The sequence below is a fragment of the Elgaria multicarinata genome, chromosome 12 (assembly GCF_023053635.1).
Source record: "Elgaria multicarinata webbii isolate HBS135686 ecotype San Diego chromosome 12, rElgMul1.1.pri, whole genome shotgun sequence".
Taxonomy (NCBI): domain Eukaryota; kingdom Metazoa; phylum Chordata; class Lepidosauria; order Squamata; family Anguidae; genus Elgaria; species Elgaria multicarinata.
The window spans coordinates 9,238,350-9,261,274 of record NC_086182.1 but is presented as its reverse complement, the minus strand read 5'-3'; the positions used below and the strand labels follow the sequence as shown (position 1 = coordinate 9,261,274).

General features: G+C 46.6%; 1 protein-coding gene across 1 annotated transcript; it reads left to right on the top strand.

The window, feature by feature from the left end:
• The first annotated feature begins 814 nt into the window (after positions 1 to 814).
• On the top strand, positions 815 to 20,937 carry HTRA4 (HtrA serine peptidase 4). Its single transcript, XM_063139474.1, has 10 exons — positions 815 to 820; positions 3,121 to 3,823; positions 4,747 to 4,846; positions 6,320 to 6,524; positions 8,449 to 8,643; positions 9,942 to 9,974; positions 12,209 to 12,323; positions 13,896 to 13,953; positions 18,061 to 18,162; positions 20,772 to 20,937. Exons 1-10 carry the CDS (start codon positions 815 to 817, stop codon positions 20,935 to 20,937), a joined length of 1,683 nt encoding a protein of 560 aa, XP_062995544.1.
• The last annotated feature ends 1,988 nt before the right edge of the window (positions 20,938 to 22,925 follow it).

The window sequence follows — 22,925 nt, the reverse complement described above, 5'->3', positions numbered from 1 at the left end:
GGTCTGATCCAGCATGGCTCTTCTCAGGGAGTATCCAGTTCAGGACTAACAACGCAAATTATGTTGTGCTAGCATAACCAGCATTTAGCGCAATGCTACTAACATTTGCTGGTGTGACGGCTTTCCTCACACCAGCGAATGCTATTGGCGCTGTGCTAAAGGTTGCTTAGTCTCTAGTGCAATGTAGGTTGCTCTTCACCATGGCCTCCCTGCATCCCGCCTTCTCTTTCCACCAGAGGGTCACTCTCCGAATTGCTAGTGCCGAATTGGATGCTGTCCTTATTGGGGGAGGGGGGGAATAAAGATACGGTGGACTACAATCCGTCACAAAATTCTCCAGTTCAGTCGTCATTAAAATGCCTGAATTTTAATGCCTCAGAATCTCCCTGCTCTTGGACAGGTTAGGTTTGTGTAAGGGTGATCCTGTAGAAGACCCCTTACCCGAGCCTACCAGCCTAAAAAAAAGAACACAGGAGTCTTACTAGATTGGAACAAAGGTCTACCTAGTCCAGCAGTGTTTCCAGCATCCCTTTGGAAGCCCACAAGTGGGGTGTGAAGGCAGAGGATTTTCTGTTTGTCTCCAGTGCCTGGTATTCAGAGATACGCTGCTTCTGTACATGGCAGTTCCATCCAGCTATTGTAGCCACTGACAGGCTACGAATTTGACCAAGCTCTTTTTGATGCCATCCTAAGCACACTTACAGGAGAGCAAATCCCATTGAACTCAATAGGACTGCTCAGTAAACACACTTAGGAATTGTGCTGTGCAGCTGCCACCTTCTGACCTGTGACGACCTAAGCAACTCTATCCGCAATGTGGGTAAGCCAAAATGCTTGGATGTTGGCCAAATGAGTCCCATTGAAGCAAATCCAAGTTACTTGGCTTAATTGAACCAATGGATCAAGTTGTAATTACTTTTCTCTTCGTGCCAAGTATCCACCCAGTGGGTTCAAGGAAAAAACAAACCGATCCATCATCAAGACTGGGTTTTCTTGTATTATTCATAAAATGTTTTGGAGCTCCTTGTGCATTTGGCGGTGATGCTTCCACTAATAATTTTCAGCTGTGAAATGCACTCCTGTAGGAAGAGTGGTTTTTCCTTGAGCAAAAAAAAATGCGCAGTACAATTGCTTGATCTGTACGAGTCATTGGTGATAACTTTTTGTTTGTTTTTCTAATACAACTGTGTGAACATTTTAATGTGTTTTTCTTCCGGCCCTGACTGTATGGTGCAATTTAAACTGTCATTATTTTTTTAAAAAAAAAACATGAAAATTATCTGTAACTTCATATTTTCCAGTTTAACAGAGAAAACTGCTTATGTAAGCTTCACAAGAGGGTGTAGGATATGTGTGGTGTGGTGTAGCAGCTAGAGTGTTGGACTGGGACTCAGGAGATCCGGGTTCTAGTCCCCACTCGGCCATGGAAGCTCACTGGGTGACTTTGGGCCAGTCACTGACTCAACCTACCCTACCCCACAGGGCTGTTGTGAGGATAAAATGGAGAGGAGGAGGAGGAAGATGAGGACCATGTAAGCTGTCTTGATCTCCTTGGGCAGTATCCAGTTGTGCCATTCCACTGGCTCAAATGATCCTGCACTAACAGAAACTAGGACCCAACTATGTGCAAGAGAAGAATCCAACTAAGGATATGTTTGTGCAAACGTGTTTGCACACCCCATTGTACAAGCAGTTACACATTATGCTTGTGCAACTGGTTTTTTTGATAAATGGTAAAAATGAGCCAGTGTCTATCAAGGACACATTCCTCCTTTAAAAACAACCACCCCCCCACCCTATAGCAAAGTATAATATACAGAGTTTCTGGTTCCTGATAAGGGAGTGGGGGGAACACAACTTAACAATTGTGTGATGAGAAACTGCTTAAGTACTCATTGCAAATCAAAATACTTGGGAGTTAAAATGTTGGTCTATGCACAACAGAAAGATTTGGTGGAGCTCCACTAGACGCTATTTGAGTTTGTGGAATGACGCAGTTGGATACCTACTCCGAAGAGGAGAAACGGTGGGATATAAATGTAATAATAAATAAAATAAGAAAGAGCTTTCCTGTTAAATCTAACATTGCACAAATGGGCTTCTGCCCTTTGCCCCCTTCCCCTTACAGACTCATGTGCATCCAAAACCTATTCCAGGGGGTCTTCTGAGCAATTCTCCCACATTGGAGAGATTCCTTTGGGGCTGGCCTTTTTTGGTTGTTGTTTTACCACCCTTAATAATTTGATGGCATCATCAGCAAATTTGACTATTGACTACGTCGTTGCTCACCTCTATCTTCAATTCATGTATCACCAAGTAAAAAAGCTCCAGGAATACCGAGCCTTAGGGGAGCCCATTTGTTACATCACTTCACTGTAAGAACAGGGTACTTCCAGAAAAAGGGCTCCCTGCACTAACAGAAGGCACTGGGCATGTTCAGATAACGCACTAAGCCATGGTTAGGCCGCTAACCCCTTTGCAGCAAATGGTTAGTGTTTAAACCGTGATTATGTAGCCAACATGGTTAGGAATGGTTCACAGGACATGCTGAGTCATGGTTCACACGATCTTACCCATGTTTAGCTCAAAATGCTTAACCACGGTGGCTTAGCGTGTCACCTAAACAGGGTCACAGTGTGCTATTCCCCCCCCCCCCTTTTGATGGATTTAAGGGGAAAAAGTAAGAAGTGGTAAGAACACGGATAGGTCATGAGGGGAAGATGAGAACGTCTGAATCCCTGTAACAGTCCATGAGTGAGGCGGGGAGATGGCAAGATAAAAGACTCCTCTGAAATCGCAGGAAGCGGGTGCTTTGATTAATTAACAAAAGCACCCCGCGGTCCTTTTCCCTGCTTTTTTAAGCAGTGACCAATTCATAAGAGAGCCACTCCTGTTACCCCACGACTGCCGAGTTTGCTCAGAAGCCGTTAGTGAGGGATTTTGCCCAAAGCCTTTTGGAAATCCATGCAAATCCTACCCATGTTCAGTCAGATAAAGGTCCCGCAACTGGCTCGGGGGCGTTGGGAACTGCAGGACTTCCTCCTGCCTAAGCACGCGTAGGATGGCGCCCTATCCTCCATCACCCCTGAGCCTGGGCGTTGTAGCCCGGCGCATTTGCAGGGTCGGGGGAGGCTTTATTTGCAAGCCGTGCCGTCACCGGCGTGGCAACAACAGCCCCCGCGGCACCCGGGCCTCCACCACAAACAGGCCCCGCCACCAGTCGGCCTCGCCTTCCCCCCGCCCCGCTGGGCCTCGGGGCCTCCCGCCGCCTTCCATAAAAGCCGCGGCCCGGGCGCCAGGCGGGAGTCGTCGTCGCTGGCTGGCTGTGCGGGCGCGGCGGCAGCAGCGGGGCCCCCAAGTGCGCGCCGCGCTCCGTCTCCCGCTCCACGTGCCATGGCGGCCGCGCCCCGCTTGCTGCTGCTGCTGCTGCTGGCCGCCGGCGCCTCGGCCTCGGCCCCGGCGCCGCCCTGCCCGGCGGTGTGCGAACGGGCGCGCTGCCCGCCACGCTCCCCGCAAGCCTGCTCGGCCGTCGGGGGCGAGCTGCGGCCCGACCGCTGCGGCTGCTGCTGGGAGTGTGCGCCGGGCGAGGGCCGCCTTTGCGCGCCGGGCGGCCTGTGCGCTCCCGGCCTCTTCTGCCGGCGGCCCGCCGACGGCAGCCGCCAGCGGGGCACCTGCTCGTGCGCCGAGTCCGCCCGGCCCGTCTGCGGCAGCGACGGGCGCACCTACGGCAGCCTCTGCGAGCTGCGGGCCCGCAACAAGCAAGAGCGCCTCGGGGAGCAGCGGCCGGTCATCGCCGTGCAGAAGGGCGGCTGCGGAGAGAAAGGTGCGCGAGGGGAGCGGGGTGCCAGTTCGAAACGGGAGCAGCTCGGGGACAGGCGGGTCCACACGTGCCTTGGGCGCCCTCAACGCGGGGAGGGCGCCGGCGCCCAAGGCACGTGTGAACGACTTACTTTGGGTTTGGCGCCGCAAGTGGAACTGCCGTCTTAAATTAGGGAATTCCCTGCCAACTTCAGTAGGGGATTACTTAGGTTAATTTCAAGGAGGAGGAGATGTCTATCAAGGATTGCTAGCCCTAAATAGAACCTGCGGGTTCAAAGATAGTATATCTCTGAATATACTGGGTTTGGAGTGGGGGAGGACCATGTGGCTGAAAGCTGTTGCCGTCCTGTTCTGTTTGGGGGTGTCCCAAAGGCTTCTGGCTGTCCCCTGTTGGAAACAGAATGCTAGGCCAGACGGGTTCTTGGTTTGTTCCAGCAAGGCTCCTCCGCTGTCCTGATGTCTGTAACACTTCATGTGCCCCCTTGAAGGTAACGTACCAGTGGAGTCTATTCATTATTTTATTTATTTATTATCCATGTTTAGACAGAAAAAATCCTACAATCCTGTGCGTGTTTAGTCAAAAGTCCTAGAACTCCCAGTGTTCCCTAGCCAGCAAAACTCCCATCTATTGCAGCCAGCCAGGGATAATGGGAGTTGTAGTCAACCACAGGTTGTGGCAGGGCTGCTTTACTCTGACTGGCAGTGAGACCCCAAGATCTCAGGCGGAGGGATCTATCACCTGCAGTGTGGTTGTTTTTTAAGCGGTGACGCCGGGGATTGAACCTGTGTCTTTCTTCATGCAAGCCGGGCTCTAGTGCTGAGCAAAGACCCGCTGCTTCTGCAGCGCTCCATGGTCCTCCAGGGCTCCACACACTGCAATCGACTTTCGATTGGAGGAGTGAAGGAGACCTCCTTTCTGCTTTGCAGATGCTGTGGACACCAACAGCCTGCGGTACAAGTTCAACTTCATCGCGGACGTGGTGGAGAAGATTGCGCCTGCTGTCGTGCACTTGGAACTCTTCCGCAGGTAACGGAAGCTCTGTCCGGTCAGATTCTGAAATGAGCCGCCTGCCCGGCCTCCACCCAGCGCCAGCTGCATCTCTATAGCTGCTCCTCCTCTGAGCCTTTTAAAGCCATTTAAGCCAAGCGCGGCAACGCTGCTGCGGGGCAACACCTTGCCTGGACGAAACGGTGCGGTTGGCAACGGATTGCACTGCTTCTCACTGTGGCTCTCTTTAAGGCACAGGGCTCCTTATTGCAGCAGATGAAAGGATGGGATGAAAGGATGTGACAGTCCCTCCCCCCCCACCTCCGGCTCTGGGTCTTTCCCCCTGAGGCTTCCATTGGTGACTGGGAGGATTACATGCCCCCCCCCCATAAATTTAGCAGTCATGCAGTGGGGAGGATTCCCTAGGGGATCACAATTGGAGAGGGCAATGTTAACCCCCTCCCCATGGCAATTAAGCCTAGGAAACACCTTCCATCGATGACAATCGAAAGGCTGAGCTACGAATCTCTTAGGCACTTAGCAATGATCCTTCTGGTATGGCTGGGATTTGGGTGCTAGAAATGCTGGGCGGGTGGAGAAAGCGACTCTCCAGAGTTTCAGGCAGGAGCCTTTCCATGTAGATGCCAGGCACTTCCTGCATCCAAAAACGTGATCTCTCCTATTACAACTCTTCTTCCTCATCTCTTTTATACCAAACCTTGAAAAGAGTTTTTCTTAGAATCGCCATTATTGTTTTCTTAGAGATTTTCTAAGATTTTCTTAAGAGTCCGCCCGTCTGGATAATAGCAGATAATAAAACTGCTTTTCTGGATGTACCAAATGAGAAGTTTGTTCTTCTATTAAGGGTGCAATCCGTTGCATATTTAGACAAGAGAAAAAAAGTCCTACAACTCCCAGGATTCCCCAGCTGGCAATTGCTAAAATAAGTGAAGAGCTTTGCATCAAATATGATTTGCCGTTTGCTCCACCCACGCTTGGCCTGCTGTGCTGATGGCAGTGTTTTGAAGTTTTGCTGTACCTGTTTGTATTCTCTTCCTAGTAATGTCTTGCAGACACCTCTCTTGGCACCTGCATGGCCCCCTGTCCCTCCTGATAATTATTTTAATCACTGGGAGGCTGGCAGGCTGCAAAGTGAAGTGTGCCCCCACCCCCACCCAGCACCATCTGTGGTTCTGTGTTTTGGAGCTCAAATCCCACCTCTGCCTGGTACTTGGGCAAGTTACTTTCCTTTGAGCCTCACCACCAGTTTGCCTTCTGAGAAATGAGTGTTTTGTGACTGGGGAAACCCGCACCATGGTAGCCGTTTTTTGAGAGTGCCCACATGACACTCTCTTCAAGTTCCAAATGCGTCCACCAACTCAAAAAGTTTGGGGAGCCCTGCCAGATTTGCTCCGCCCTTTGGCCTGAGGGTGGTAGTGGTGGTGAATCTGATTGGCTTACAGGGTTGGCAGTAATGGAATTGATGGATTGATTGGTGATTCCCCGGGGCAGGAATCCTTTCACAAACAAAGAGGTCCTGGTGTCCAGTGGATCGGGCTTCATTGTGTCCGAGGACGGCCTGATCATCACCAATGCCCACGTTCTCACCAACAAGCAGCGGATCAAAGTGGAACTTAAGAGCGGCCACCAGTTTGAGGCCAAAGTCAAAGATGTTGACCACAAGCTGGATATCGCGCTGATCAAAATAGACACCGATGTGAGTATCATCTGATTTTCCAGTCCGGGCAAGAAGCCCCGGAGGCTCAGCCTCTCCCTTGGCAGGTTTACTGGCACAAGGAGGGTGGCGGAACATCCTCTGTGAGCAGAACTCAGCTAGAGAGAGACTAGAATGACTTGAGAGGTTCCTGGCTTGGAGCTGGGATCAGTGGCTGGAGTCAGGTCAGATCAGAACTCGGGGCTTCTGCTGTAGTGCAGGGGTGTTGATTGGGGAGCCCGGCAGGGTGGCTTTGGCCCCTGGGCCAGAGGTTCTGCACCTAGAGCAGAGGTGACATATAAGAACGTAGCTCCAGTGGAGGCTGGTGGCTCCAATGTCAGTGGGGCAGTAAATCTGCTCCAGGTTTTGGTCAGAACCAGAACAACTCTAAAGGAGCTATCTGAAGTCATTGGGGTGCTGATTCCACTTCAGGGATCAGTCAGAAGCAGACAGACCTCTAAAGGAGCAATTCCAAGTCTGTGGCACTTTGAATCCACTCCAGGTTTCAGCCAGAACCAGGTGGAATGCTAAAGGACCCATCCAATATCAGTGGGGTCGTGACTCCACTCCATGTTTCAGTCTGAGCCAGTCTAAAGGAACTATCCGAGGTGCTGTGCTTCACATCTTGAACAGCTCCTTTAGAGTTCTGGCTGGTTCTGACTAAAACCTGGAGCGGATTCACTGCCCACTGACATTGGAACCGCCATCGTCCACTGGCTATGAGGAAAATAGAGCACAGGTGTTTGGGAAAATCAGAGAGGCCCAACTGAGAGCTGCCCTACCTAATTTAGGCCTTATGGGAGATTACCAGCTATTTCAAGTAAATATTTTATATTGTAGGGTGACCATATGAAAAAGAGGACTGGGCTCCCGCATCTTTAACAGTTGTATTGAAAAGGGAATTTCAGCAGGTGCCATTTGTATGCATGCAGCCCCTGGTGCAATTCCCTCTTCAGCGCAATAGTTAAAGCTACAGGAGCCCTGCTGTCTTTTGTATCTGGTCACACTAGGTAGGACTCCTGCAGCTTTAACTGTTGCAATGAAGAGGGAATTGCACCAGGGGCTGAATGCATACAAATGGCACCTGCTGAAATTCCCTTTTCAATATAACTGTTAAAGATACAGGAGCCCTGTACTCCTTTCCATATGGTCACCCTATACAGTATGTGTGTGAAAGGTGCATTTTGAGCAGCGGTGTAGCGGTAAATGTTGATGTAGCTGCTCATCATGACAATCTCTCATAAGAGAGTTTTATCCTGGTTTTATCCTGGTTGTGCTTTTTATACTGTATTTTGTATTTGTGCTTTTAACCTGTTGGTTGTTTTATTATGGTTTTAATTTTTGTGAACCGCCCAGAGAGCTTCGGCTATTGGGCGGTATAAAAATGTAATAAATAAATAAATAAATCCCAGCCCCCAATGAGAGTGCAAAACTGGAGGTAGCTGTGTTGATCCATATCAACAAACTAGTTCTATCTTTTTTGGTCTCCACCAGGAAGCAGGTCTTTTGAACAGCTGAGGGATCTAAACTACCCATTCAAGATCAAGCTAGCCCCAAATTCTTCACAGTAAAATAAGGAACAATATATTGTTTTTGAGAAATGCATTAGCAGTTAAACTCAGAGGAAACAGGGAATTCTGAGCTGGGTGGCAGATCGTAAAACATTGCTGTGAGCCCCGGTTCTGCTACACCCCTGATTTTGAAGTTCTTGTGCCTGAAGTTTAATCAAACTTGCAAAGAAATCCACTACAGTTCCTGGCCCGCAAGCCTGCCCATCCACACAATGCATTCGCCCTCTTTATAGCACCCAACAAATAGTTTTAGCTTCACTACCTGCTCGCCTGCAGACAATCTGCAGATCACCACAAGGGACCATGTGAGCGATGTCTTTCAAGCCTGAGTTTTCCATGCCTTCATGCCCATGCAGATGGCCCTCCCGGTGCTCCTGTTGGGCAGATCCTCTGACCTTCGGCCTGGGGAGTTCGTGGTGGCTTTGGGGAGTCCTTTCTCCTTGCAAAACACAGTGACGACGGGCATTGTCAGCAGCACCCAGAGAGATGGCAAGGAGCTGGGGATGAAGTACTCTGATATGGAATACATCCAGACGGACGCCATTATCAATGTAAGGGACACTTCCGGGGCTGTTCCCTGGATCACTGCCGTCATTAGCAGCACTGCTGCGATATGTGGTGAAGTATTGGTTTGTTACACTTCCGCTATCTACTCAAAAGAGGCTGAAACAGTTGCTTCTTTTCCCATAATCCCTAGCTTCTTTTCCCACAATCCACGGTCTCTTTGGTCGGTTAATGAGAGAGCGCCTTCTCCCTTACCAACCTGCCTGGTCATTGAGGTCATTGGGGGACATGCTCCTGGTGGTTCCACATGGCCCGATTGAAATCCACCAGGAGAAGAGCCTTTAGTGTGGTGGCCCCTTCTCATTGGAACGCCTTGCCCCTGGAGGTCAGGCAAGCGTCAACACTAAGCTCTTTCCGGCGCCTCCTGAAAACAACTCTATTTCAAGATGTCTGCTGCAATTGACTAGCCGCTGTTTTCATTAGTATTTTGTTTTAAAATTAACAATTAATTTTTGCTTTTCTAATCTCTTTTTACTGTTTATGTCTATGTGCACTGCTCCAGAATATATTTTAGATAGGGAGCGGTATATAAATATTGCAAAGAAATAAATAAAGCCATGGAGATGGGTGGGGAGGGATTAGTTCACCAGCAACAGGCTGTACAGAGGGAAAGGGGAGAGGAAGCAAGGCCCTCTTTTATATCTGGTCACGCTAGGCAGGGCTCCTGCAGGTTTAACTTTTGTGAGGAAGAGGGACTTTCACCAGGTGCTGCATACATACAAATGTCAGCTGCTGAAATTTCCTTTTCTATGCAACTGGTAAAAGATACAGGAGCCCTGTCCTTCCTTTCATATGGACTTTAGCCACTGTGGGAACAGAATGCCAGACTAAATGAGCCTTTGCTCTGATTCAGCTTTGCTAGGGTGACCATATGAAAAGGAGGACAGGGCTCCTGTATCTTTAACAGTTGTATTGAAAAGGGAATTTCAGCAGGTGTCATTGGTATATATGGGGAACTTGGTGAAATTCCCTCTTCATCACAACAGTGAAAGCTGCAGGAGCTATACTAGAGTGACCAGATTTAAAAGAGGGCAGGGCACCTGCAGCTTTAACTGTTGTGATGAAGAGGGAATTTCCCCAGGTTCCCCATATATACAAATGACACCTGCTGAAATTCCCTTTTCAATACAACTGTTAAAGATACAGGACCGCTGTCCTCCTTTTCATATGGTCACCCTACCTTGGCTCTTTTTATGCTGTTAAGACACTTTGGCAAAAGTTCTACCTGCAATGAATTCTTGCGTCCTAGAACTGACCTCCTCTCCCGTTTTATTCTCTTTTATAGTATGGAAATTCCGGAGGGCCGTTGGTAAACTTGGTAAGATGTGCTTTCATTTGTCTTTTCTTTCCTAGCCCTAAGTGCTGTCTAAACATTAAAAAGAACTCCCAGCCTTCTTCCTTGCTGTTGCACCAGCAGCTAGCAAACCCCTGTTGCTTTATTAACCTACTCTGGAGTGAGAAATGCCTCGTCTTCCTTCCCTGTCTATCTGGCGAAGAGACAACCACGTTATTAACGCTATTCATGTACAGTGCAGTTGCAGCAAGAACAGTGTTGTGATTGGCCATCCTAAATGATTTGCTTGTCACTTTTTGCATTCAATTTTCCTTCTGATCTTGCTACTGGATTTTGATATTTCCGGACATTTTCTCTTCACGATCGACATCGCCTTCGTTGGTGTGTTCTCTCCACTGCCTCACCCCATGTGCACTAGCTGTGCTGTTTCCCATCTTATTGATAAGCCATATTCCTTCTTACGGGCCTGTTCGCACGTAATGACAACCCATGGGCTAAAAAAAACCGGTGGGTTGTTATTCCTGTTCCGCCCACAACCAACCCCCACAACCAACGATCAACTCCTTTGTAGGTGTTAGAGCGTGACAATTGAACCCAGACTGCTGGATTGTTTGGGGGCTAAACAACCCAGTGGTAAACTCAACAACAAACCATGGATCAAACGCTGGGTTGTTTATCCCTTAAACAACCCAGCAGTCTGGGTTCGGACGTCATGCTCAGCAGAAGCCGGTCGTGGGTTGCTGAATATGACTGGAAGAGGCGCCCATGCTGCAGGCAGCACACCTGCATGTCCCTGACAACCCATTGGTTTTTAAATCTGTGGGAAAGCCTACGTCACACATTTTGGCAGGCATGCTCCTGTTTTGGAGCAGCTGCAGCTTTTACCTGAGTATGGCCTCATCATATTAGGATTTGGTTTTAATTTTTGCTGTAATTTACATTTGATTTGTAAACCACCTTGAGTTCCTTTTTTGCCATCGAAAGGCAGGATATAAGTGTCCAAATAAATAGTGCAGGCTGGTGTCTGCCTTTCTACAGTGAATGGCTCTCATCATTAGTCTGCACTCGTCTCCTGGGTAATATTTGCAGAGGGATGCAAGGAACGCACGCAGGTCCCGTGCCTGTCCCCCTTATCCCTGTCCCTAGAAGGATGACCTGGGCCATGTTCACACTAGCAGTTGAGTAAATGCTTTTCAGTGCAAATCACATTATTATTATTATTATTATTATTATTATTATTATTATTATTATCATCATCATCATCATCATCATCTTCTTCTTCTTCCTCACTCATGGCAGTTTTTCTAGACGGACATGACGGACTTTGCCAAGTCATGCTGTCTTTTACAGATTCAGGAATTTCCTAACAATTGAGCATGTTTTAATTATGACTGCTTTCTGGTTGCTGGTGTGGATGTATTTTGATAGGCCCAGTTTCTGAAGGTTTTCTGTATAGTTTTTTTATGTGATGCCGGTGATTATTATAATTATGATAATTCATATATAAAATACTAAATTTCTCACTTGAAAAATAACATAGAATCATAGAATCATAGAATAGCAGAGTTGGAAGGGGCCTACAAGGCCATCGAGTCCAACCCCTTGCTCAATGCAGGAATCCACCCTAAAGCATCCCTGACAGATGGTTGTCCAGCTGCCTCTAGTGTGGGAGAGCCCACAACCTCCCTAGGTAGCTGATTCCATTGTCGCACTGCTCTAACAGTCAGGAAGTTTTTCCTGATGTCCAGCTGGAATCTGGCTTCCTTTAACTTGAGCCCGTTATTCCGTGTTCTGCACTCTGGGAGGATCGAGAAGAGATCCTGGCCCTCCTCTGTGTGACAACCTTTTAAGTATTTGAAGAGTGCTATCATGTCTCCCCTCAATCTTCTCTTCTCCAGGCTAAACATGCCCAGTTCTTTCAGTCTCTCTTCATAGGGCTTTGTTTCTAGACCTCTGATCATCCTGGTTGCCCTCTTCTGAACACGCTCCAGCTTGTAACATAGTTACAGTTAAAGCTTATTGTGAACATGCTACACTTACAGAAAAATTAAATTACGTGTCAGGAATTACAGTTTTTGTTACGTGCAAACCAGGTTACTGTGTTCCTCCTATCTTTGGCTAAAATGCCCTAAGCTGAAACACACTTCTGTTTCATGTGTGTGTGTGTGTGTGTGTGTGTGTGTGCGTGCGCGCACACACGCATGTTCAGGGATAAAAAGCCTCCAGTCTCATCACAACAACTGTACTCTGTCCAATAGGATGGTGAAGTAATTGGGATGAACACCCTGAAGGTTACAGCCGGCATCTCCTTCGCCATCCCTTCCGACCGAATCCGCCAGTTCTTGGAAGACTCTCACAGTCGTCAGCTGAAAGGTAGGGAAATGATAGAAAGCCCAGTTCTGGGAGGTAAAGCTCACAGGCACACACAGGGCTGGGCAGAGCTGGGGTGGGTGGGGGGTGGGCAGTGGGGCCAGTTGGCATGGGCCGATGATTCTGAGGGGGCCTACTCCGAGTCCCCCTGGGCAAAGTTGCTTGATTTTTCTGTTGTTGATGGTGACTTTGCCCAAAGAAAAGCACGTACAGAATGTGAAGAAGTGATGTCTTATATACATCTTGAATAAAAGTGCTTGCCATTACCTTTTTTTATAAATCGTTCTAGCTCATATGTATTTAGAACTGATTAAAAAAAACTTAATGAGCAGTTTGAAATGGGGCCTACATTTCCCATCTGGCCTGGGCCTACGACCAGCTTTGCCCGGCCCTGGGCACACACACGTGCACCCCTCTGTGAGCCTGTAGCTTGTACGCATGGTGAGGCCTGGAAAATTGCACTCGTGTCCTGCTTGTGGGGCATCATGCTGGCCACTGTGTGAACAGGATGCTGGACTAGAGAGTCAGTTCTCCTTATATTCTTAATAAATTTATTTATTAATTAATTATATCCCGCCTTTTTTCCTCCAAGGAACTCAAGGCGGTGTACATAGTCTTCCTCCTCTCCATTTTTATCCTCTCAACAACAACCCTGTGAGGTGGGTTGGGCTGAGAGTCTGTGACTGGCCCAAAGTCACCCAGTGGGTTTCCATGGCCGAGGGGGGACTAGAACCCGGATCTCCCAACTCCCAGTCCAACGCTCTAGCCATTATGCCACACTGGGGTCCTTGTGTGGCCTACACGATCATGGACAGCGCCTCCAGTGTAAATTGGGGCATATCCAGGCAAGTCCTGTTCACACAACCCATCTGCCCCTTTTTTACAGCGGATGAACCAAGGGAATGACAGCTGCTCATGGAGGCATGTTTTTAACACACATACATGTACGAAGCGCCTCATAAAATAAGTTTCTCTAGGCGCTTTACAATTTAAAATCCTCCTCCTCCTACAAATGAAATCACTATAAAATCAATAATATAAAACTAATAAATGCACCTACAAAATATTAACTACATTGTCAGGTATAAGAGATAAAATGCAAAAATACTAAAAAATACGTTTTTTTTAAAAAAATTAACAGCATAATCCTATCATGTTTACCCAGAAGTAAGTCCCATTGAGTTCAGTGGAACTTAGTAGATATAGGATTGCAGTCTAAGGGTGAAATCCTATGCATGTTTAGATAGCAATAAGTCCTACAACTACCAGCATTCCCCTGCCAGCCTGTATACTGCCTTTCTTATGACCAAGCCCTGAAAAAATAGCAGTGTAAGTGCCTGGCAAGCTTCCCTTGATAGGGCATTCCAGAGCTGAGAGCCACCACCAAAAAAGTCTCTGTTTGCCACCCTGTGAGCCTCAGAATGAGAGGGCACTTGAAGAAGGGCTTCTGGGGGGTGACCTTAAGGTGCAGCGCACATGGATGCACATGGATGTGCACATAGTGGGAGAGGTGGAGTTTGCTGTGCCATTTTAATTCGGCTTTTTGAGAGTGCTTCTGACCCTCTGTCTCTCCAGGAAAGATTATACCCAAGAAAAAATACCTGGGACTCCGAATGCTTCCTCTCACTTTCAAGTAAGTTCTTAGTCTGCACCCCTGTGCCCTGATTCCTTTTACTTGTCTGGATGCTGCATGACCTCTCACTGTAAGGGTGTGTTCATATATTAGCATTCTGTGATTGCAGGCACCGCCATAATTACCTGAATGCCTGAAAGCACTTCTGTAAATCATTTATTGCTGATATATTTTTAATTAATAGGAGGCGACACCGAAATCAGATTGACTACATCCTTTGCAGCCAAAGGTGGCGGACATCTATACAGACAGTAAAAACAAGACCTGGAGCTGACTGTAGTTCAGATCATGAACTTCTTATTGCACAATTTAGAATCAAACCAAAGAGAATAGGGAAGACCCACAGATCAGTTAGATATGAGCTCACTAATATTCCTAAAGAATATGGAAGTGAAGAATAGATTTAAGGGACTAGATTTAGTAGATAGGGTCCTGGAAGAACTATGGACAGAAGTTCGCAACATTGTCCAAGAGGTGGCAACAAAAACCGTCCCAAAGAAAAAGAAAACCAAGAAGGCAAGATGGCTGTCTGCTGAGACACTGGAAGTAGCCCAAGAAAGAAGGAAAGCAAAAGGCAACAGTGATAGGGGAAGATATGCCAAATTAAATGCAAAATTCCAGAGGTTAGCCAGAAGTGATAAGGAATTATTTTTAAACAAGCAATGTGCAGAAGTGGAAGAAGACAATAGAATAGGAAGGACAAGAGACCTCTTCCAGAAACATCGGAGGTAAATTCCAGGCAAAAATGGGTATGATCAAAAACAAAGATGGCAAGGACCTAACAGAAACAGAAGAGATCAAGAAAAGGTGGCAAGAATATACGGAAGATCTGTATAGGAAGGATAATAATATCGGGGATAGCTCAGACGGTGTGGTCAGTGAGTTAGAGCCAGACATCCTGAAGAGTGAGGTTGAATGGGCCTTAAGAAGCATTGCTAATAACAAGGCAACAGGAGACGACGGTATCCCAGCTGAACTGTTTAAAATTTTGCAAGATGATGCTGTCAAGGTGATGCATGCCATATGCCAGCAAATTTGGAAAACACAAGAATGACCATCAGACTGGAAAAAATCAATTTATATCCCCATACCAAAAAAGGGAAACACTAAAGAATGTTCAAACTGTCGGACAGTGGCACTTATTTCACATGCCAGCAAGGTAATGCTCAAGATCCTGCAAGGTAGACTCCAGCAATTCATGGAGCGAGAATTGCCAGATGTACAAGCTGGGTTTAGAAAAGGCAGAGGAACTAGAGACCAAATTGCCAATATCCGCTGGATAATGGAGAAAGCCAGGGAGTTCCAGAAAACATCTATTTCTGTTTTATTGACTATTCTAAAGCCTTTGACTGTGTGGATCATAACAAACTGTGGCAAGTTCTTGGTGGTATGGGGATACCAAGTCATCTTGTCTGCCTCCTGAGGAATCTGTATAATGAACAAGTAGCAACGGTAAGAACAGACCACGGAACAACGGACTGGTTTAAGATTGGGAAAGGAGTACGGCAGGGTTGTATACTCTCACCTTACCTATTCAACTTGTATGCAGAACACATCATGTGACGTGCTGGGCTTGACGAAACCAAGGCTGACAAATCTTGATAAAATAGTTAAGAGCAGAGACACCACACTGACAACAAAGGTCCACATAGTTAAAGCAATGGTATTCCCCGTAGTAACCTATGGCTGCGAGAGCTGGACCATAAGGAAAGCTGAGCGAAGGAAGATAGATGCTTTTGAACTGTGGTGCTGGAGGAAAATTCTGAGAGTGCCTTGGACTGCAAGAAGATCAAACCAGTCCATACTCTAGGAAATAAAGCCAGACTGCTCACTTGAGGGAATGGTATTAAAGGCAAAACTGAAGTACTTTGGCCACATAATGAGAAGACAGGATACCCTGGAGAAGAGGCTGATGCAAGGGAAAGTGGAAGGCAAAAGGAAGAGGGGCCGACCAAGGGCAAGATGGATGGATGATATTCTGGAGGTGACAGACTTGACCTTGGGGGAGCTAGGGGTGGCAACGGCCGACAGAAAGCTCTGGCGTGGGCTGGTCCATGAAGTCACGAAGAGTCGGAAACGACTGAACGAATAAACAACAACAACACATGGAGTATCTAACTTTATGTTGTGAACTGATTTAAAGCACTGATTTAAATCAAGTTTTCATATATGGCTTGAACAGTGGTGCGAATTTTGCCACAAAGCTGTGTTCAATTATGACAAACTAGAGTATTATTAACACGGTTTCATTCTTACGAACAGGCTTTGCATCTCTTTATCTCACTGTATGTATTTTGCATGCTTTTCTATTTTTCCCATAGAGGGAATGTTTTTTAAACGTTCCTGTATACTGTCTTCCTTATGACCAAACCTGTGCAAACAGCACAGTCCTATGCATGCCTTCCCAGAAATAAGATACATTGAGTTCAGTGGGGTTACTCCCGGGGGCCTGGGATTGCAGCCATAGGATGAGAATACAGGAAGATACACACTGGACAGTTTTGTCATCACTTCTTCTTTCCGCGGTTGCTCCTTTCTGCTTCACCCTGACTTGGCACAGCCTTGCCCTCTTACAAAACAGAGCAGCAAACAAAAATGGAATACCCTTGAGTGATAATTTTGATCAGTATTGGGCAGATTTTTTTTAAAAAAAACCAGTTTTGGGATTTCTTTTAAGTATCAATTCTAAGCCACCCTGCTGTATTGTCATTTTCTTTTACTTGGCTCTTCTTGACCAGATACAAAAGAGGGGAGGGCTCCTGCAGCTTTAGCTGTTGGGATGAAGAGGGCATTTCACCAGGTGCTGCATGCATACAAATGACACGTGCTGAAATCCCCCTTACAATACAGCTGTAAAAGATACAGGAGCCCGGTCCTCCTTTCCATATGGTCACCCTAGTCTTGCTTGGCCCAACTCCACTACCACATAAACACAGAACGATCCTGTCTAGCTTGTTTCTTTGCACATGTAACATTTAGCCAAGAGAAACTGAAATCCAAGAACTTCCAAGCAGCAAGAGCTGGAAGCTGGACTATCCTAAATAAATAAGTAGTTAGGCGGTTCAGCCATTTTCATAAGATGAAAAACTAAAATTTATGCCCGTGTTTGATTGGTAGGTAATTTCATTTTTATGCAACTTTAAGCGTAGGTTTAGCACATTTATATAATGAGCTTTAATTGTAAATATGTTGTTTTTCAAGTGATAATTTAATATTTTATTTATAATTTTTTAAAAATGAAAAAAAATCTGTTTAAAAAATCCATTTAATTTTTTTTAAAAAAAAATATTCTAAAAAAAATATCATTTATTTTTATCCAATGCCCTTTATTAGTAGAGAGATTCACCAGAGAGGCCATTTCAAGACCAAGCGGCAAATACAGTGTGAACTCTACCTTCGTTCAATAGGTAGAACAAGTTGGAACATGTCAAAATTTTCAGTGATTGGTATGGGGTGGGTGGGGAGAGAAAGAACTGAGCTCAGAGGGAACACCCTCACAAATTTATTCTAGCATAAGCAGCATCCGTACGCTTTAACCCACGTCGTCAGGTGCATGGAGTATTATGGAGAGTTTCGGGTTTATATACAGTACATTTAGTGTGTGTGTGTGTGTGTGTGTGTGTGTGTGGGTAGACAGGAGAAAGAATTGTAAACAGTGAAATCACAAGATTAAATGCAGGAAGTGACAATCACATTGTTAACAATGGTCAGAGTGCAGTTGTTGCTGAGAACACAAACATCAAGGGAAACCAAGGAACACATATTGTGCGATAAAAATCCTTTATCCTGATTCATGCCTCTGGCAACAGAATTAAACTTGGCGATGAATTCTGACCCACACTTCTGCCACGTTGGGGACTTTTGAGGAAGCTGGGGGTTGTTATAGCCCCTCCCCATTTTTCTGCCAAGGTCAGCAGTGGCCCTGGCCTGGATATCTAGTTGTGAACCGCCCAGAGAGCTTCGGCTACTGGGCAGTATAAAAATGTAATAAATAGTTGCATGGTTTTCTTTTTTCTTTACTTTTGCTAACCCACTTTGTTGCACCTGTGTTTAGTATGGGCTTCTGAACTGCCTGACTGATGGAACAGCCCTTCTTTCTTTTCTCAGCCTCATCCGTGAGCTGAGGCGACGAGACCGGGACTTCCCAGACCTGAGCTCTGGCGTCGGGGTCTATGTCTACGAAGTGATTCAAGGAACAGCTGCAGCGAGGTACAAGATGAGCCCACGAGGACCTGCTCCAAACCCTCGGGACGGGATATAGAGTGTTTCTCAAGCCCTTCCAGGAAAGGTTAACCCAGCATGGCCATGCTGGCTAGGGATGGTGGGGCTTGTAGTCCACCTGATGGTGTTAACCTTTTAACTTCTGCAGTGCAGGATTGGATCTCAGACATGGGAAAGGTGGGTAAAACATAGAATCAGGATGGTTTGTAGCAGATTTCCACAACCTGACGTCCTCCAGATATCAGCTATAACTCCTGGAATTCCTGACCATCGGTCAAGTTGGCTGGGACTGATGGGAGCTGCAGTCCAAAACAACTAGCGGGCCACAGATTGGGAAAGCCTGCTATGAACCATCCTGATTCTGTCCCTAACCCACCCTCCCTCGTTTTCTGTATTGATTTAAGTACTGTCGAATCAGTACAAATGTACTGAATTAAGTTTTAATAAGTAACAGCATAACTATGGGTGTTAGCTGTGTTAAATACTGGATAGCTTTGCTAAGTAGCAGCTGCTCCGCTGAGGATTGTGTATTTTACCTTCAAGCAACAATGCTTTACAGGTTATATCTTACTGCACGCATATTTGGGAGCTAGGAATAAATAGCTCTCTGTGTGTGCATACACATACAGACATATATATGCAATAGAGGTGGGTGGGGATTGCTCATTTCTTTAGTACATATCTATCCCACCTTTCTGCCATCGCCATGGGACTCAAAGCGGTGTACTTGTTGAGTTCCCAGGCAGTCTCCTGTTCAAATACTGACCAGGTCTAACCCTGCTTAGTTTCAGCAAAGTCATGGCCTCATGGGTCCTTAGGCCATGCTGTGGGTCAGATATTTGGGAACCATTAGTCTATGCTGGCAGGCGGTGGCTCTCTGTGGTTTCAGACAGGAGCTAGGACCTTCTGGAGGCAAAGCATGTGTCCCACCGCTGGGCTGCAGCCCTTCTCCCCAAAGTTTTACTGAGCATGTATCGGGGAACGAACTGCCTGCTCTCAAATGAAGGAGGCAGGCAAGCGCACACACATGGGAAGCAGCATTAATCCGAGTCAGGCCACTGCTCCACCTAGCTCAATATTGTCTATGTACTGGCAGCGACTCTCCAGCATTTCACATGAAACCTTTCCTAGCCACGCCTGGAGATGCCGGAGATTGAACCCGGGACATGCATACAAAAACTATCATTACTTCAGTAATAGACTGACCAGACTGCAGACAGTTTTGTGTGTTGCTCCTTAATACCCTGCTCAAGAGATAGAAGGGAAATACAACCTCTTTGTACGGATATCCTTTGTCCGTACAAGAAGTACAGGTCATCCTGTACAAACAGCAGCATCAACCCATAGAAGATTTGATCAGAGTGTAGATCAGCCTTTCCCAATCTGTTGCTTGCCGGATACGTTGGACTGCAAATCCCATTGTTCCCAGCTAGCCCATTCTGCCTGGAATGATCGCCGCTGCAGGGCAAACACATCTGGCAAGTACCAGATCGGGGAAGATTGGTGCAGATGGTGGGAGATGTGAGAAAAGAAGAGGGTGCTGTTGCATAAAACCTTAGATGGGATGTTGCAGAAGCCAGTAACTCGGTATATCGTGTATCCCAGTTTCCTGGTCCTTTAAAAAAAGGCACACAATTCTTTTGAACATTTGCACTGAGCATTTTGCTAAACTGCCAGTGTGAACATAGCCATGATTACCCTTCTAGGAACAGGCATAATAAACTGGGGGTGGGGGGAACACAGGGCCAGTGTGAGAGCCGTTGACTGTAGGAGGGTGGACACAACTGTAGGGGAAAGTGCACAGAAGATCACAACAGCATGCACTTTTTATTTGGACACTTCTATCCTGCCTTTCTATGACAAATTTGAACTCAAGGCAGTTTACAATACAATTTCAACAGAATTAAAACCATGCCCCTATACATCTGCAGGTGTACTGTGGGGAAACTGCATCTGGTAGCTGCTTCACAACAGGCGCATGCCTGCCAGAGTACAATTCCGGCATGCCTGCATCACACAGGCTTTCCTCCAGCAAGGTGCACCCTTCTAAAGGAAGCCTCAGGTGTGGAGCAGCCTCGAAGGCAAGGTTTTATAGCTTGCACCTTTACTCAAAGATGTCTCGACATGCTCTGAGATATAATGGCCAGTGACTACTTACTGCAGGGGTGGAAAACATTTCCACCAGGTCAAATTCAATTTTGGTGAAGCTCTCAGGACCATATTCCAGTGGTGGGCAGGGACAAAAACTTCCTGCCTGTCAGGAAAAACTTCCTGACTGTGAGAGCAGTATGACAATGGGACCAATGATATAGGTTGGTGGTGGGCTCTCCCACCCTAGAGGCAGTCAAGAGGCAGCTGGTCAGCCATCTGTCAGGGATGCTTGAAGGTGGATTCCTGCACTGAGCAGGGGGTAGTTGGACTCGATGGCCTTATAGGCCTCTTCCAACTGAACTATTCTATGATTTTCTGACAAATGCAAAGGGATGAGGCCCAAATACCAGAAGAGCTTAAAGTTCTTACTGCCACTAACTAAGCCTTAAGGGAGGCATTTGGCCTTTTCATATAATAAGTTTCTGAATCTCCTGCTTTGCTCACAGTGCCGGCCTGCAAGATGGTGACGTCATTATAGCCATCAATGGGAAAAAGGTCACTTCAACCAAAGACGTGACAGATGCCGTCCAGAACAAGGACACCCTCACCATTGTGGTGCGGAGAGGAAACGAAGACATCATCCTGACAGTAACCCCAGACGAAATTGATTAAAAATACAGTGTGTACACTTAGCTCTAGTTTTCTAGTATATACAAATCATCAGATACTGCAATGGGGACAAGGAAAGGCAGCGAATGATCACCATGTCTAATGTCCTATAGCAGGGGTGGGGATAGAGGTGTACAGAATTATGCCTGGTGGAGAATGTGGACAGGGAGACACTTCTCCCTCTCCTGTAATACTAGAACCCCATGGGGTCATCCCATGAAGCTGATTGGTGGGAGATTCAGGGCAGTTAAAGACTTCTTCACACAGCACATAATTAAATTAAGGAATTTGCTACCACAAGATGTAGTGATGGCAACCAGTTTGGATGGCTTTAAAAGAGGGTTGGATAAATTCCGGAGAACGTTATCAGTGGCTGCTATGTTCTACCTCCAGTATCCGAGGCAGTAAGCTTATATATGCCAGTTGCTGGGGAACATGGATCGGAAGGTGCTGTTGACCAGGGACCCACAAGCAGGACACGGTGCAAGAGCTGGTTGGCCACTGTGTAAACAAAGTGCTGGGTGAGAGGAGTCCTTGGTCTGATCCAGCAGGGCTCTTCTGATGTTCTTATGACACCTTTGGGATGCTCAGGAGCTATTTTCAGACACCTCCAACTGCACTTCTGCCAGAGCCCCATGGAATTCAAAAGCAGCAAAAAAATTCATCAATTTGCTTCCAAAGTGGCAACCCTTTTACAGAATGTTAGAATGGCCAAATTTGGCCATTGTAATGTTCCAAAGTGGTTCACTGCTGATTTTCAATGGCAAATAAACCTTTGTGTGTGTGTGTGTGTGGGGGGGGAATATGGGGGTATGGGGCACATGTTGCCCACCCTTGCCCTATACCAAGGCAACAGTGTCTATGCAGACGCCCTATACAATCAGATTAACCCAAGTCTTCTAGTTTCATAGTGAGCCAGGTGTCGAACACCAGAGAGGAAGGCACATGAAATGCCAGAGGCTGCCTGCACGGTGTAAAGTAAATTTAATACAGACCTATCCGCATTGCTCCAACTAGCCCTGCACTATCTATTAAAAATAGTGGGGTCTTTAACCCACCTACTTCGATGGATATTCCTCGACAAATCCTTTAGGCCATAGTAGAATATGATGGCTGAGCATCCCCAAGGGTATTTCTAACAATTTCAGCACCTGTTCTCTTACTGGTACCATGATACTAAGAACAAACAAGCTTTTAAGAATACCGACCCTCGTGCCACTTCCAGATATGGCTTAAAGCAGTAACTTTTTAACTGTCGAAGAAAAAGGAGAAAAAGATTAAAATAGGCACAAATTTAAGTTTAAGCTTCCAGATTTTATGCTTATCCATCAATTTTAAAGCACATTTTTAGTTCTATTGGGTTGTATCCAATGGTGTCCATCTATCCGCCTATGGGAATGAATTCCTCCTTCTGCCTGCAGGCACCCCAAAACGGTGCCAGAGGGTTGGGGAACCTTCTGGAGTAGATTTGGGGGTTGCAAAGGGAAGAATGGAAGGGAGGGGGGTCCCATTGTGCAAACAGAAGTTCATTCATGTGGCACTGGATGGAGCAGACTGTTGGAAAGCAGGTATCCCAGACTGCACAACAGCCTCAGAGCTCAGTGTTCCCACCAGAAAGCTCTGTCACATGGATTGAAGCTCTGCTGATATGGATCAACTAAGGATGTCCCAAAGCTGGTTGGATTCTAGAAGCAGCGCATCAGGTACTGGTGAACCAAAGACACCCTGAAAAAAATGTGCTTCCTTGTTAACTTTTAAGATGTCTGCAAAATTAATTTGGCTGAAAATCTGTCTCCCGCTACCAAAATATAGCCCTCTCCTGCTCTCTTAAAATGGGCCAGGAAGTGAACAGATTTGGGGAGGGAAGGATCTGGCTTTACAAGCATGTTCTGGAGTTGACAGTAAACAAATTAGAGCAGACATGTCTGCTTCTCCACTTCCCATCACAAGAGAAGATTAACAGAATAAGGAAGGGAAGCTATAGACTTCAC

Coding starts and splice junctions, on each gene's coding strand:
- HTRA4 (XM_063139474.1), top strand. Junction 3,824..4,746: donor GGGCGGCTGCGGAGAGAAAG/GTGCGCGAGGGG, acceptor TCTGCTTTGCAG/ATGCTGTGGACACCAACAGC. Junction 13,954..18,060: donor ATGCTTCCTCTCACTTTCAA/GTAAGTTCTTAG, acceptor TTCTTTTCTCAG/CCTCATCCGTGAGCTGAGGC.